General features: G+C 41.9%; 1 protein-coding gene across 2 annotated transcripts; it reads right to left on the reverse strand.

The window, feature by feature from the left end:
* Window positions 1–376: 376 nt before the first annotated feature.
* ehd3 (EH-domain containing 3) lies at window positions 377–16,943 on the reverse strand. Of its 2 annotated transcripts, none has more exons than XM_035144515.2 (9): window positions 16,455–16,943; window positions 15,881–16,255; window positions 10,563–10,739; window positions 9,711–9,808; window positions 5,157–5,298; window positions 4,904–5,003; window positions 4,466–4,636; window positions 3,290–3,454; window positions 377–3,184 (listed from the first exon to the last, which is right to left on the reverse strand). In XM_035144515.2, the coding sequence occupies exons 2-9, from the start codon at window positions 16,105–16,107 to the stop codon at window positions 2,657–2,659; spliced, it is 1,608 nt and encodes a 535-aa protein (XP_035000406.1). In that variant the 5' UTR covers window positions 16,108–16,255; window positions 16,455–16,943; the 3' UTR covers window positions 377–2,656. The 2 variants fall into 2 exon arrangements, with proteins under 2 accessions (XP_035000406.1, XP_035000405.1); XM_035144514.2 differs by having other exon boundaries at window positions 16,434–16,943.
* Between the last annotated feature and the right edge of the window lie 454 nt (window positions 16,944–17,397).

The raw sequence follows: 17,397 nt of genomic DNA on the forward strand, positions 1-17,397 counted from the left end.
TGCACGTTTTAAAAGGGGTCTTTGGGTCACAGGCTAAGGGGATGCTTTTACTTCCTGTCTGAAACAGCCACACACACACACACACACACACACACACACACACACAGTAGCATGGATAGAGAACATTCTTAAACTGAATTGAAGATATGGATAAACCTCATGAAAATTCTCATTAAGAAAGGTTCTCCTGTTAATATAATGCACTTTATTTTAACAATGCATTGAATTTTGTTCTTCGTTTTTAGTTTTCATGTGTAATTCTGATCAAAATAAAATTATTTCTGTTTTTATGTATCGTTATCATTATCCTTTCCTTGCTCGTTTGTTTTTATCATTCAACACTTCTACAGCTTCTAAACAAAACGGAGGCAGTAAGTTGAGTAAATGAATTTTATTATGCTTTTAGACTCTTTATGTCGACAGGAAAGCAGTGAAGTACAGATTAATCAAAGCATCGCCATCTTAAAAACAGATAAAATAACGCCTGTGTTTTTTCACATGGGACATTTAGCAGAAGACAATATTTCACATCGCAATCCCTTAGGATCTGAAACCAGCGTGTCGAGTTCTGCGGAGAATCCATATTCAACAAGCACATATTTTATCTTCTGACGTGGATGTGAAATATGAGCTAATAATGCATAATGCACACGAGATGAGATGGATGATTTTTTACAATCTGTGCTCATGGAATACAAGTAGTCTTCTTATGTACATTAGATTCACAGTAAAATCACAGCGACGTCACAGGTAGAGGAGTTAATGACTATTAACTGGAAATCAATTTTCAATACATCAATTCTAAAGGCTCAAAACGAGTTAATACTTTCCCAACATGTTTGGAATATTTTTCATCCAATTTTTAATTAGTTTAGTGTTTAATCTTGTGCTGGGGAGATATACAGTTATAATGAATCCATATACTGGCAGTAATACACGTGAGGAACATGTATTACATGTGTACAGTTTATATACATGACATAGAAAGCCAATTATATTCTTCACCAACAAAAAAAAAAAAAGAGAAACACATTGAATTATGTGTGGATTAGTGTTTGTTATCAGAAAATAAGCAGAAAGCTGCATCTTCACTCTCTGGACTGCAGAGTTAGTTTAGTGAACAATAACAGAGTCATCTCAGTTTTCAGTTAATAACCCACCAGAAGAATCCCATCATCAGTAGCCTGTGTAATGTTTAAGACTCGATACACATACATTACAAATAATAGCACTGTGTTCATATGCATACATACATACATACAAGATTCAGTATGTGGCCCCACAGAACCATGAACATTCAACATTCATCATCCCCACAATATATACGGAGAACGTCAGAGCACTGATGTGTCCGAACGACACCCAGAGAACAGTTTCATATTAAAGTCACAGTATCGTCAGACGTGTTCACGGGATTCACGACAGTTTCAAAAGATCCTCGAAGAGACAAACCACTCGACGTTCTGAAGTTTCTCTTCTGCTTGAAAAGATTTCCTCCTTCATCGTGAAAGTTCTATTTAAAGTCCTTCTGTCCAATACAGGATGGTGATGTCATGAATGCCGTCCCACACACACACACGCACGCCAACATCAGCACTTCACATTTTACATGTTAAAGAGTTAGTAACTGATTTAGACCATTTTCTTTTTGGGTTAACAGGAGTGTGACACAGAATGCTCAACTGTGTCACTGTCAAAATACAAACCCTGTATTTCTGTGTGTGTGTCTGTGTCTCTGTCTCTGTCTCTGTGTGTGTGTGTGTGTGTGTGTGCGTATTCTCGAGACATTTGACAGGAAGTCTTTGAAGCGGTTTAATATGTCTCTATTAAACGAAAGCCAGAATTCTCAGGAGACCAAAAATTATTCAGGACCTCAAAATAAAAGATGTTTGGGTGGTCTTGTGAAAGTCGTCTCTGTAGTACTTTACTGTGCTGATAACAGATAATAATATAATATAATAGTTACTATGACACAGTTTCAATGGGGATAAACTGGTTATTTGCATTTTATACCTAAAATAATCCTTCCAACAAGACTTTCCTTCTTTTTGTCTTCACATTCTCTCCATTTTTCTTCCAGTAGTTCCGACCAACTTGCATTTTTCTATATTCCAGTGTTTCATGGTTGAGAATTTAATTAGTTTTTCTTTACTATTCACTGTATCAGTTGTGCTAACATCTCTAACCAAACAACTAATATATCTCACCTTGAATTAAAAAAAGAAGACACTGATCTAAAGACTCGTCCGGATCCAGTTTTTCCACCCTGGTAAAAGCACAGCAGAGATGTTGCAGTTAAATCTAACTCACTGTTGACAAAGTCAAATCCTAAATTCTGTGGTAAAAAATACAAATGTTGATTTTTCCGTCATATAAAGGTTTGCAGTCAGTGTGCTGATTTTATTTGAATTTGCATATTTTGTTCTAATATTTGTCTCTTGAAGGAAAGGAAAGGCTACAGATGTGCGGGTGAAGCAACAGGGCAGAATGGGAGTTGGAATTTGCGGTCTACTTTTTGCATTTGTAGTGTTTTGCTATGATGCTACAGGAAACTTCCTCTTCTATTGGGAATTCTTTTCACTAGGGATGGGGTTGGTGGTGGGGGTGGGGGTCTACTTACAGGTTGCGGAGCAGGGACTTGGGGATAATCTTACATTTACTCTGGTATTTTCCTCTTAGACGGCGGCACCAGGTGTGCAGGCAGATCTGAAGGCAGTTCATGTCCTTCCAGTTTCACTTTTATCAGGTGATTGGCCAACGCAAACTCCTCATCATCCAGCATCCCGTCCTTATCGATGTCCGCCAGCTTCCAGATCTTTCCCAGCACTGTGTTGGGCAGTTTTGACTTCACCATCTCCCTCTTGGCGTTGGCCCCCGTCACCTTTCCGTTGACGGGAGATAACGTGTAGAAAATTTCATCGTACGCCGGCTTGTCGCGCACAACCACCCATTCGGCATCGTCGATGCCTTCTCCGGCTCCTTCGCCGTACCCGTGGCCAAACGGGCCGTCCAGAGTGCCGTCGAACGCACCGCCCTTCACAACTGGGTTAGGGCGTTGTGTTTCTTCTTGGCGAACCAGGACCATTAGACCGGCAATGTCGTTGGATAGCATGTCGTCGACCGCTTCAAGGAGTTTGGGTTTCAGAGGCTGGAATTTGTTGAGATCCTGAGACTGGAGTAAGTCCTGGAAGAATAATACAAAAATAAATAAAAAAACATCTCAAGTTTAGATCATATCAATCTAATCCTGTATTTATAAATCTGCATTCCTTCACTCTTTCCTCATTACCTGCATCTTCTTCAAACTTGGGAAATCTCCAGGTGATATCTGATGCTCTCTTTCGATGCGTTTGTAGATATCTGACAGACTGCCGATCAGTTCTTTCTTCTTGTTCTCCTTCCCGAACACAGAGGGCATCTCTTTCTTCAGGGAGCTGATGATGTAGGCATGAACCTGCGTACAGAGGCATTTATTCATCACATTCAAGCTATTTCAGCAGTTACTCTGTCAGAAAAACAACAAAAGAAATCATTAAGTCTCATAGAAAGGCTGCTACACAGACCATTTACCATTTTTTCCAGTTATTGAAGTTATTGTATGATATTTGTATCATGTTTCAGTGTGGTTTTCATTTAAGCCATTATTGGTTTCCACGACGACCCCCACACAATTTTTAACATTTCATTTATGTTTCTTTATGTTGTGTGAAATAAAAAAAACACATGAAACATATGTTGCCATATGTCTTCATCTTGCCAAAAAATTAAATCCCTTCAGGTAACAATGACGTACATATCAAGATAATCATTAAATTAACCTATAACAAAATATTACTAGATTCCATTTACATTTACACATGTACAGTATTTGCAGTTTAAAAAGGCCTTGAAGTCAGAGGATGATCAAAACTCAAATAAGAAATCAAACATTGCTAATGGGAAAAAAACATGTTGCTTCTGTGAAATGTGTGTGTGTGTTTCCCAGAATCCACCTTGTGTCCTTGAAGCTCATCCCAAAACACACACACACCCCATATGCTGTTACACAGGAAAAATGCACTCATCTTTCCCAGTGTTTGAGTTGTGTGCATGTGCACATCCTACAACAGACTCTCATACCTGACTTCCTGTCCAGAGAGGAAACAGGAAATCATTCGCTCAGGAGGAGAGGAAGACCATTTGTCTGGTTCTATTGGTTCTCAGACAGCAACACGCTTTTTCTGTCAAGGCTAACAGCTGGACAGGATGGGGAGGGCGAGTGAGTGATGCTCTGACCATCGGAACATGACACTGTCCAATAACAGCAGGAGGGGCATTGTTCAAAATGAAAAGAATAAAGAAATGAAGGGTTATTCCTAAAAAGCATGAACTACATCCCAGGTCTGAGAATCACTTTTAACTACTGTAGCTGTAACTGTGCCACAGTCAGATTCTCATCAGTGTGGTGGGTGTGTCTGTTTCTCACCTTGGCCAGTCTTGCCCTCTTGATCAGATCGTTGAGTTTTCGAAGCGCTGCGTTTCTCGGTAAAGACTGAATGTCCTTAAATAAGTCCTGCTCCTCCGCCTCAAACAGCTTCCTGTTGTCAGGGATCAACAGAGGGTGGGACCAAAACGAGCCGATGTAGACACGGATCACCTGTTGGGGACAGAGAGGACATTTAGTGTGGCTGGGACCAAAAACAAGATAAAAAAGACATAAAAGACCAATGTGGGTCATAAACTCCTCCTCCTCTATGTTAGTGGATGGGACATGGATCAAACTAAAAAGTCAAATACATTTTTCACAAATGTCCAAACAAAAGTAAAAAGGTTTAAAGTTTCCTCTCAGAACAAAAAAAAAAAATCAATGGATGATGCAACGGTTACCACTTTAAAAAATATGGGCTTTTGATGGTTACTATACCTCAGGGGTGTTGACTATTTTCCCTAGTGACCACATCAGGGCCCCGTAGACTCTCATCAACTGCTGGGTCTCTATCTGGTCAGCTTTGTTCAGCACAACCCTGAAGAAAAACAACCAAAGAGAACATCCCACATTAATATTACATGAATCCTCGTTAAGGTTTATTTGCATCCACTGAGTGAGGAAGGCTTCAGGACTACTTTGGGTAGCTTTAGGTACGAGGACGTCTTCAAGTCGAGCAGGCGTAGATTACCTGATCTTGTCCTCGTGGTTCTTCAGGGCCTTTATCACGTCTGAGAACTCATCGGAAATGTCCAGTTTGTGGGCGTCAAACAGTAAAATGATTCTGTCCACTCGCTCGGCAAACCACTCCAGGACCGCGGCAAAGTCATACCCTGAGAAAAGGAGGAGGAAGAGGAGGAGGAGGGAGGAACACGAGAGTCACGTTGTGAAATACAAGAATGAAGGTTTCAGATAGGAAGAGATTGTTTCTCTCCCTCATTTCTTTGCTCTCATCCCATCCCGGTGTCGCCAGAGGCATTTGAACAGACCTCAATTTCAGTTCAAGTATCTACGCTGATGATCAACATCATCTGTTATCCCAAAAATGTGAGAATGGACTGTGATGTTGCAACATCCTCAAGAGAAAGGCCTTGCAATGGCTTCAGGTCATAGAGGAGGGACGCCCACATTGCAACATGTTGAGAGAGAGTGTTTACTGATAGAGATGGTGCAGCCAAGGTTCAAACTCAATAAGAGGACTCCATTAATCTTTAGCATCAAAAATGAAGTTTTGACTTTTAGAATACTTTTAGAAAGTGAAAGTGAAAATGCAGTTATAACAAGTCAGTGACTGAGTCTGTCGGCAGGACTCCATCACTGACTCTCGTGACTTTCTGTCTCACTCAAGGACTCTTACCTGGACAAATTCCACAGGATATGAGAGGAGAACAAAGAACAAAAGAGCAGAACCAAGGGATTAGGGAACTGAAATTTACAACCCACACTGAAGGACACTTCAAAGACAATGCAGTCAGTGGCAAACCTGTTACAGCTGAGATTACTGAAGAGCAACTAGGAGGCATTTGCTGTCAGTTGGTAGTAGTTTCATGTTAATACAAGATTTTCTGAGAAGCTATGTTTGTTTCTACCTTCACTCTACAGGCACTATCAAGTTTTAGACGTTATCACTTTGAAAATATCTGATTCTGACTTGGACTGATGCACAAATCTCTCTGCACAGAAATAGCTGCTGATACTGTGGTTCCACAGCTGCTCCTCCAAGCAGAGGAATCACTGTCTCTCAAGGCCGAATCATTTTCTTAAATGGCTTGAAAGGAAATGTCTTCCAGTACAAATCAATGTTGATAATTCAAAAGTCCCCTCACTGGGACGTGAGCAGGAGTTAAGCAGCGGTAGCAGTAAGCATGTAAAACATGGAAATATGTTTCCTTTTGTTCCAGCTGAGAGGAGAAAGAGGCCACGCTGCTGCTGCTGCTGCTGGAGCGGAGAGTTTAGAGAGAATTTGAATTTTAGTGGTTTGTTTTTCACACAGAGCACTTTTCATATGGTTTGTTTAGAAAAACAAGACTATTCTCTGGTCGGCCAATGAAAGGCCGCAATGCTCATTTCACTGTTTACCATATAGGAACAATATAAATCTGAAGATTCTTTGGTAGTATTATCATAGAGGGGCTAACATGCAGTATAGGTAACACTTGGATTATTCTGGGGGCTTTTGAATAGGCTCACCTACCGTCAATTTACAAAGATCTGTTCGATTCCTATAACTATAACTGTACAATGCTCATGGTTGAGACGGAGAATGGCACTGACGTGATGTCCATCCATTATCAAAAACAGAGAAGGGGGCATGAATTTACACACTTGATGTTCGAATGCTAGAGTGTATCCTTTGCGGAACAAGAGCATCTCCCCCGAAGAATGTCTGGTTGTTAAAATATCTTTCTCTAAAGTTTTCAGACATGAACAACAGGAAAAACTCCAGAGTATTCAAATGAGGGGGGGGCGCCTGGGTTGAGCATGCAGGAGGCAGGACATGATGTATAAATTCTGCTGTGGATATCTTGTGTTGTTGTTTACAGAACATCGGCCCTTGTCGTCATAAGCTCTCAAATTGCTTCTCTCCAAGTTGAAATGTCGCCTGTGTCTTCTACATGTGTGGCACCTCTTTTTATTGCAGAGATATTTGTATTTATTTTAGTTTTTTTCTCTGTTTTGCGTCGGTCATGTGTTAGAAACATCATCAACGTGCCCCCTCAAGAAATTCTCTTACAAAAAGGTGACATCAGTTTCCTCCACAGCACGATGCAGTTAAATGGACTCAAATATACAATATATATAATTTGTTTTTTTTTTTTCCCAAACCATATGGCAAAGTGTCTGGTGAAGAACATGCAACTTCTACAAATTATTTAAAGCCAAGATAAGTTTATATTCAGGCTTTTTGCAGCTGGTTGGTGCTGATTTATTTTCTACAATACCTCCATAATGGCATCTATGTAGGGAGCTATAGCCTGACAACTCTTCATCTAGAGACACACACACACACACATACAAACATTAAGATACTGATAAAACAACAGGTTAAAAGAAAAGTGACAAAAGCAAAGGATGAGACACAACATACAAATATCACACACACACACAAATGAAATAGGATGAAGAAACTGAACATACACCTACATACACACACACACAAACTTTGTCCTCAGAGAAAACATCTGTGCTGACTCAGTGGACGTTAGGTATAAGCCTGTATTTTTTGTTACATCTGAACAGACAACGGTCGGGCCACGCCTCGCCGTGAAGTTTATTTGGTTTGACAACAACGTTTTAACGAACACTGGGATTGAGACCTCATGGGGAAAAAAACAGAGCTGATGTGGGTCTGTTTCAATTACATGACATTCTGTTGGTGCTGATACAGCATTTCTTTCTTATTTCTCCACAGAGAAGCTTCGGTTAACAATTTATGTTCCCGTAACTAAAATGTTTCTGAGCTCAAGTTTGGAGGAAAATCCACAAAAGACCCAACCCTATGAAGTAATGTGCTGAACCCAGAGACCACAGTTTGTTCCTTGTTTTTATTTAGCCTTTGAAACGGCATGTGTGTGTGTGCTTGCATGTTTCATCATGTCAACACCCTGAAATTCAAGATACTCTCTTTATAATGTTGTGCATATGAGTAATAATAATAATACCAGTTCCTTCCACCAGCATCTGCTCTGATTGCACCAGTACTAATCCATTGATCCTTTTATGTGATATTGATCCAAATTTCACAACAGATATAATATTATGTTGTAGCAAACATGAATGCTAACATACCAGCTAACACATCAGTTAAATAACAACATCCTATATAAATCTCATTACTATACCAACGTTTTTGTGATACTGTGATGTGCAACTGGCGACATATTACTCTCATATTCTATTCAACAATTTGAATTTGAGTTAATACCTGAAAAGGTTTATATACTCTAACATTCAGAAAATACTCTTTCCTCACACTGTCCATTGCTATAGCTCCTCTTTTCAGCCTCTGTCTGAAGCGCTTGGTTTTAGCTCCTGTCTCTTTAAGGCCCCCCCTCCCAATAAGGCCCACTCTGATCTGATAGGCCAGCTGGCCCACTCTGTTGTGATTGGTCAACCGCTTTCCAGTGTGTGTAGGAAATGTTGCTCTCTACTCTAGTTTGACCTGACTAGCAGTCATTATGCAAATGTGGGGTATTGTGATGTGCAGTGTCATTACGATACCAAACTACTGACGAGGCGTTTCAGGAGCTTCAGGAGCAGTGTTGTCTGTGGGGGAGAGGAGCTCCCTTTACCACAGACGAGGCTGAACAAGCATAATATGTCTCGTTTAAGAGAGAACACACAAAAGGATGGAATGGACAGTGGAATGGGATGAATGTTAAAAGACTAAATTATAGCCGTCTTAAATTATCCGAGCTCTTTTGTTAATGTTGGTTGTCGGTATGGTGATGCCAGCTTTCAGCTTTGGGAATCCCGGCCATGCCGGACACACATCAACCTGTAAGAAAGCTGGCAACGTTTCTCTGGATCCTTTCACACCTAAACTTCTCTTCACACTCTCTCTCTGTTGAGTTCAGTGTGTATGTTAAGTAAAATGAAAAAACACATTCGGGTAAACAACAGAAAACCACCATAATCCTACATGTTTTTTGTTTTTTTTGTAAATAGATGGGCCACGGAAATATATATTACGTGAATTGACTTGATGCTTAGCTTGTAGCGTCATACATTTTCCCATCTACATTTATTCGAGTGGTAAAAACCACCTGATCTTCCCCCTGGGTTGCTAAAACATGTGCAAATACTTAAACTGTCCTCTTAAATCTGTGGGTCTCTATGTTGACATTATGTTATCATTTCTACATGTGAAAGTCCTTGTACACTGTGTTGTTCATGTTTTAAATTCAGCACAGAGCAGTGCAGAGGCAAACCTATACATTGTGTGCATTTATTTTGTGTCGGTGTGTGAGAGAGACAGAGAGCACATTCGAGGCTGATCTTTTTGTTGCTGCTTCCTGTTCTTTGAAATGAATGAGGCATAATCCTCCTGATAGCTATGAGCTAAAATAAACACATGCACGTGTGCGTCCAAAAGAAATGCTGACATTGTTGTTCAGAGATCAGTGGGACAAGGGGGCTGCAGCTGAATGGGTCCAGTGAATCCACAGCAACACACGCACACACGCACACACACTAACATAAACAGTGGAAGATAAAAGTGTGAGCCTCGAGTGTGGTGCGTTACCTCGACTGAGTCTCTGTTTCTCTCCAGACAGAATCCCTGGTGTGTCGATCACACTGATGCTTTCCAGCACTGGGTTAGGCAGCTGGGCACACACAAACCTACACACACACACACACACACACACACACACACACACACACACACACACACACACACACACACACACACACACACACACACACACACACACACACACACACACACACACACACACACACACACACACACACACAAAGACATTAAAGTATCAGGACAGAAGTGTAAAACACTTTAAAAACAAACATCATCCACACCAGACCTCTAACGTTCCCTTATCTGCCTCTTCTCCTCCATCTCTCCCTCTCTTTCTCTGTCCAGCTGAATAAATACCAACAGGTTAGCGGTCATCCTCACTGTGAACCCCCCCACTAATCCCCACTGACAGTCAGCGCTGTTTCCTTTCAGCAGTGGTGGGCCCTCACAGTGAGGACTCTACCGCAAGAGAGTAGAGTTTTGGAAGGATGACTCTGCAAAAGACGAGCACATCTCTCTCACACACGCACGCACGCACACTCTCCCTAACAGAGGAAAGCCTGACCAGTGAGCAGAGGGAAATTCAATCACATAGGAATGTAGAGCAGTGGTGTGGATTGTCACTCTCACTCTCTTGTTCTTCACCAGTCTCTTCCTCAGTCTTTCCTGCACTATATATATATATATCATATGCATTACCCTGGTATAAAGACACACCTCAAAAAGAACTTCTGCCATCAGTGTATCCCAACTCCCAATTCAAAATGTGTGTGTGTGTGTGTGTGTGTGTGTGTGTGTGTGTGTGTGTGTGTGTGTGTGTGTGTGTGTGTGGGCATCTACCTGTTGAGGAATGCGTTCCCAAACGCGTTCAGCTTTCTGAAGGGCTTCTTGGGGTCAACCACCAAAGCGTTTCCGGGAATGACGCCTTCGGTGTCGCCGTGCATCACCGCGATGAAGGAATCCGTGGTGGGTTCGGGGCCGATCCGCATTCCAGGAAAATCCTGCTCCAACAGGTAGCTGGGGGCGAGATGGGGACGAGATGGGGACATAAGACGTGGCGTTAAACCAAACAAGACAAGAGATGAGATGGTTTTGATAATATTTACACCGTGTAAGATAAGTTCATCTGTAGGCAGCAGGACAGATGTGTGCCACATCTTCAGCCTCTTATTCGAAAGAAGCCCTGCGTGCCTTTTCACAGCGATCATGTTGAAAGGAAACTGATACAGATGGTAAGATGTGATTTAAAAATCGGCAGAAACATAGTCTGCCTTGAATTAGAAGCTGCTGGAACCAAGATTAGGGCGTTTTACATCATCGCAGGCTGGACGGCCGCCATGCACTGGCTCCTGAATAAGCAGAATTAGGTTTGTTGCCAAACAAAGAAAAAGTCCTTCAGGAGAGTTTTGTGATCAGATGAGACAAAAAGGACAGAGGAAATCATTTTTCCCTCAATCAGCTCCTTACTCTGAGTGATGGGGCTCCTGCGCGGACAGGAAACTGCCTATGTTCCGATGTAAACTCATGAATTGCAAAAAGTGAATATATTTATCAAATATTCTGCAGCATGATCTCAAACCTTGGACGCAAAAAGAGGAATGTGGTTCAGCTCTTCCTTTTCTAACAAGACAAATGGTCAGGGGTAATACCTCGCCACAGGCGTGTTTCCTCACTGGTGATCAAGAACAGCTGACGTGGTGAAAACAGGGGGACAGAATCAGATGTAGATTTTCTGCTTGTTTGCTTTTAACTGAGCACATTCTTCAGGGAGACTTTTTGCATTCCATATCTCAAAATGCACATTTTCCAATGTGTTTTAAGACAAATAGTTTGCAACTGATGCAAACTATTTGACCTCATCTGTAACTATCACCATGGCAACACGACTGAGTTTGATGCCATATATTTTTTTTTAGGGTGAAAGGTTGAATCCCCGGCTGTTAATTCAGTGACACCACACGCATGTTCGAAATGAAGATTAGTGCGTTTCTGTCAACTTTGCGAACACGGGCCATAAAAAACAAGAGATTTACTGCTAAAGGGATCATAAATTTCAAGTGTTGGATGTTTACGTATGGTAACTGCAACCAGATGTAAAGATGGGTCTCTTGTACGTCTTAACCACAAACACACACACATATATATATATACACATCTTGTGAGAGGAGCAAGCAGTGCCTGGTAGAGCCGTCTCTGTCAGTGTATGTAGAGTCCTCCTCTCTGTCTGTGGGGAGGCTACCATCTACCAGGTTGCATGTTTGATAAAGGAGACATACTATGTGTGCGTGTTTGCAATCCACATACGTATCAGCTCACATTCATTCATCACATTTCTTCCTGCCCAGCGAAGATAAAACTGAAGATTCGCAGGCGCAGACTTCCCAAAGCCTCAGCCTCAAAAGTTCCAGTTCATGAGCTTTAAAGCATCAAAGCGCCACACACATCGACCTGCGACTGGAGAAGACGACGAGAAAACATTCGTCATCGCGGCAGCTTTACTTTACGACATCGCTGCAGCACCCAAAATGTGTCCAGTCACCTTGAAGGAAAACTTGTACTTGTAAATTAAAAAAAATAAATCAATAGTTTCATGGCAAAAAGAAAAGACAGGCTCAGATTACTGCCCTCTGACTAACCGCCAAAGAGAAAGACTTATCCTCCATTCGTATCTCTTGTCTCTCCATCCATTTTTCTCTTTTTATTATAGACATATTTACTTACGTTCCAAATCTTTTGGAAATTCACATCAATCTATTATCTTAGTGGCATCAAAGGTTAAATCTTTCAGTCTCACCCTGTTTTAATAGCATCAAATAACTAATTAAAACCTAACTTGAGAATGAGAACTATGTATTTGACATTTACTTTGACTTTTTAGTTTGATCCATGTTCCATCTGCCAACATGGAGGAGGCGATGCTTTGGCACTACAATTGGGAAGCCGTCTTGCTGTCCATCATTAGTCACAGCCTATAGGATTAACATAGGGTTGTCCATGCCTCTGTATTACTCAAACCTTCCTGCATCACATTCAATTGGTCCAAAAGCATATGACACAGATTCTAGCATCGCTGCATTGGCTTCCTGTTTGTCTCTGCATAGATTCTAAGATTTTATTGAGGACTTTTAAGGCTTTACACAACTAAGCCCCATGCGTATATCAAGGGTTTACTAACTCTCCATGAGCCAGGGTGCCACCTTCGATCAGCTGATCGTGGACTTCTGGTAGTTCCTGGAGCCCGATTGGTGACTAAGAATAGAAACTATCGGGCCCCCAAACTCCGGGAGGATTTACAACCGGAGATTAGCCCTCAGGCATCTGTTACTGCTTTTAAATCCCTTTTATATGTTCCTCTTTAAAAAAGCTGTCACACCTTCGTGATTTTTTATGCATTTTAAATTTCATTTTGGATTTATTGTTGTTGTTCATTATGTTATTCACTCTGTAACTTTGTTAAGAAAAGAAAGTGCTGTACAAATAAAACGTATCATTAGCAATAATTTAATTTCTGCACAAACCCCATTTTGTTTTCCTAAGAAAGAAGTGAGCATATAGGGGATAAATGCACATGGACCCAATGACAAAGCACAAACTCTTCCACGTAGTTTAGGTGAGGCTGACAGATTGTTCAGCTTCATCCTTCAGACCTGCTCCCTGTTCCACAGTGGGACCCTGCGATATGAAACCAAAGGCTGTCGAAGCCCTGACACAGGGTTACTCAGCAAATTCTACATTCCTCGTCCTGCTGCTACAATGTCAGTGGCGAGGGGGTCAGGCCGCCGAGTGTGTGGGTGTTGTCGTAAGAGAAAGAGTAAAAACGAAAGAGGAGAGAGAAAGAGAGAAAGAGAGAGAGGATCAGTGAGAATCAGAGACAGCAGCAGAGGAAGAAGAGAGCGAGCAGGGATGTCTGCACTGCCTTGTCTTATGGCAGGAAGTCACTAACAGCATCCTCTCTGTAGCTTTCAACTAATTACTGACAAGGCTCTGTAAGAGAGAGTGTATGTGTGTGTGTGTGCATGTGTGCATGTGTGTGTGTACGTCTGAAAGGCAAGATGTCAGCAGTAGTTCTGCAGTCCATCACACAGCTGCTAATATACCCCAGCTCTGACAGACTTCTGAGTATAAAACTATAGATGAACCTATTTTATGCCATATAAGTTACTGTTGAAGGGGGTTTGACTCATCAGAATTTATGTCAAGTTACACGTGTATTTGGCACCTGTGTGCAAAATGACTTCAAATGGGTGCAGCATACAAGAGACCAGGGACGTGCAAAGACAGGGGCTCAGGTGAGAGAAAGGGCACTTCTCATCATTATTTATAAAGAAATATATTTGTTTTAAAACCAAAAGTTAAATAATAATACCCTCACACTCACACAATTGTTAAATACTCAACGGTAGTAGAATGAATAGTTATAAGATGAGGAGTCTACGATCCAAATTACGCAGTTTAAGGCAGGACACTACAGGCAAAAACGTTTTTTTGTTTTATATTTTGGTCTATTTTTCTTCCATGTCATCTTCTTTCACTCTAATGGAAAGAAAACTTCCAGAAATACACATTCAGATGTTGTTTGTTTTACCCTCATTCTATCTGCTAGCACAAGTTAACTGTATTTGTTTTTGTCTTTAGGCTTATTAGCTGTAAACCTGAGGCACTGGTAGCTAAGTCCATCGCCACTCAGCTCCACACAAGCAAAGAAAAACCAGTACAACAGGGACAGGAGCTGGGAGGTGGGAGGTGGGAGGTGCTGCCTGTCTGACATGACTGTGATGACTGTATTGACTGTATTACTCACTAGTGCACCTTCACTAGCCTCACGATTCCATTACGATTGACGACAATGCATCTCGAAGCATTTCAATGTGTCACATCCACGATTTCCTATATTACTGCACATGGCCGCTTTTTCATCAGTTAATATCACTTAATAAAATCAGTCGGACAAATATGAACTCCCTTTTTATTTAGAAAGTGCTTTATAAATTATTATAGACTGTTAATATCACTATATGTGCCTGTTTCATTCACTTTAGACTTGTGTGCTGCACCTAAGGCTTAAAAGGACAAACTCTGATCATAGCCTTTACTGTATCAAGGTGGCCCCCGCCTGGCCCCCCCTTGGCAGCGCCCCTGCACTGAGGCACATTACTCCACAGGTCAACAAGTGACTCTGCTCCTCTGATGTTTTCTAATCATCACAATTAAAACTGATCTTTATAGAAACCTAGTGAATTCACATTCATGTTCCTGGATAAACGGGGTGATCTACCTCCGATCTGTGCTGTCGTTATCCGTCTATAAAGAAGAGTTCAAAACCACAACTTTCAATCAGGAGCAAAAATCTGTCTTTACACTTAAAAGAAACAATAATGCAACATTTGTAATAATTATAGTTACCGACTGATATGAAAATGTTTATGAGCTACAACAACACAGTCATAACACTTGCAACACTGCTTCCTGGGTCCCCGGAAAATATTTGTGTTATAGATAAGCCAGGTCCCCAAGACCCCCTGCCCCTCGGGGCCCCGGCAGCTCCGCACTCTCGACTAAGTCTCTGAACTCTCGGACTAAGCACAGTTCATGAACAGTTGCTCTACAAGGAGAGGATACATTTCACTTCTAAACATGCTGCTGACATGTCCATCCGTCAGTATGATCATCTAGACTCAAATGCAAAATACACACACCTCTGCAGAGACGGGAGCAGTGCCAGGCTGCCTCCATTTGCATCAGGGGTTTCTCTGTGTTTGTGTGTGTGTTATGTTGTCTGTCAAATAAACTTTTTATGGATTCAATAAAGCTTGGCTTTATTGAATCAACTCGTTGGAGGCGTGGCTCCAACGAGTTGATTGTTTTCATGTGTGTATGTGTGTGTGATGGATGATTTCTGTCTTTTATTCCACTTGTTTGTTTTTTACTCTTTTCTATTGCAGTTCTATCTTCTTTAAATTAACTCTATTGTAAGACCACCACACTCCTCCTCCTCTTCTTCCACCCTGCTGTCAAAGTGCTCCACTGCTGAGGCTGAGAGAGGGAACAGTCAGTTTGGGTGTGTCAGTCTCTCCCTTCCTATCAGTGTGTGTGTGTGTGTGTTTGTGTGTGTGATCCCCTCCTCTCTTTCCCACATGAGCCCTGTGCTGCGTTCTCACCGTATGAAGCTCGTCTTGCCAGTGGAGTACTGTCCCACCAGCAGGACCATGGGCTTGTTGTCAAAGTCAGCATCCTCCAGGGCCGGGGAGTGGAACTCGTGGAACTTGTAGCTCTCCTCCAGCGGCAGGAGCTTGGTCTTGTAGAGCTTCTTCAGGCCCTCGCTGACCGTCTGAAAGACCTCCGGCTCCTTCTTCCTCCGGTCGTCTGTCCCAAGCCAGCTGAACATGGCTGCTGGTGTTGGTCCGGTGAAGCCACAGATGCTGGTGATGGGCGGTTGTCAACCAATAGAGTCTTTGAGCGATTGGGTGTTTGTCCTGATTTTTTTTTCTTCACATATAAAACAAAGAAAAGCTCCAATATTTTCTGGTAAAAGTCTGTTTAAGGGGGAAAAAATGCACAAATCAAAAAAAGCAGATATATTATAGAAGAAATAGCAGTCTGTGTGAGGCCTGCTGTTCTAAACGGGTGATGAAATGATTATTTGGCCTGATATTATATTCAGCTTCAGATTTTGTCCACAATAAAAAAATTGTATTGGAATTTAACGCTGACCCTTCAGATGCTCTCTCTCACCATCCGGTCCATCAGTCCTCTGAAGTCCAGGCCACTCTATCCTCCTGGGCCACAGCCGCACTGCCTTCAGCTTGTTTATCTGTTTATCAGTAAATAAACAAAGGTAAATAAAATAAAACCCTAAATCCTTCCTGTCACGTACGACATCCCGTTACCGCAGCTCGGTTCGGTCCAGGAGGAGCCGGCAGAGGAATGCCCCCCCCCCACCAGCACGATGCACCGAGCTGCTGTCACAGCCCCGGTTATTGTTCCGCTGCTCCCGCAACAAAACCACCACAACCAAACTCTTGTTCTCCTCTCAAAGATGAAATATTCACAGGGAGATGTTTGGTTTTTTTTTTTTTGTATTTAAGCGCTGCAGGTTATTTGCTGTCCCGGTCTGTCACGGCTCGGCTCTGAATGGAACAGCAGCTGATGTCCTGCAGCCCCATTTAAATACCGGGGCGAAGGAAACCCGAGCCCGCCGGAAGTGCCCAACGCCTGGCAGCGAGTGCGACGCGCGCCGCGGTCCCGCCCCGGTGATGCAGGGAGGAGGAGATGATGAAGCCGAGCGGGAGGACGCCATTATGGATGAACAGGGAGGGACGTGAGAATGACAGCCCGCCACCTAGAGGTGAAACATGAGAACCTCTCTCTTTTATCGCAGTATTTTAGTTATTTGACAAATTGACTAAATTGTAAAAAAAAAAAAAAGCCACACTCTTTTATGAACATATGTTGATTGTATCTTTTGACTGGAGTCCAAACAGGTATTAAAAATCCTTCTATGTATTATTGTTTCTTTTGTTTCCTTTGCACTTTATTTAATTAAAGTAACAGTCCTGAACTCTGTTTTCTATTGGAAAGGATTTTGATTGTAAGATTAGTATTTTTCTATTTAAAAGAAAAGTTATAACAAATTTAGATGGTAATATGACGGAAGCGTACGGCATTCAGTTGAGAA

Source organism: Hippoglossus stenolepis, chromosome 20 (assembly GCF_022539355.2).
Source record: "Hippoglossus stenolepis isolate QCI-W04-F060 chromosome 20, HSTE1.2, whole genome shotgun sequence".
Classification (NCBI taxonomy): domain Eukaryota; kingdom Metazoa; phylum Chordata; class Actinopteri; order Pleuronectiformes; family Pleuronectidae; genus Hippoglossus; species Hippoglossus stenolepis.

Excerpts from the sequence above, each read along its gene's own strand:
- ehd3 (XM_035144515.2), bottom strand. The coding sequence starts at position 16,107 with ATGTTCAGCTGGCTTGGGACAGACGACCGGAGGAAGAAGGAGCCGGAG. Across the intron at positions 5,004-5,156 it reads AACCACGAGGACAAGATCAG|GGTTGTGCTGAACAAAGCTG; the intron begins GTAATCTACGCC and ends GTTTTTCTTCAG. Across the intron at positions 3,455-4,465 it reads AGAGGGCAAGACTGGCCAAG|GTTCATGCCTACATCATCAG; the intron begins GTGAGAAACAGA and ends CTCTGTACGCAG.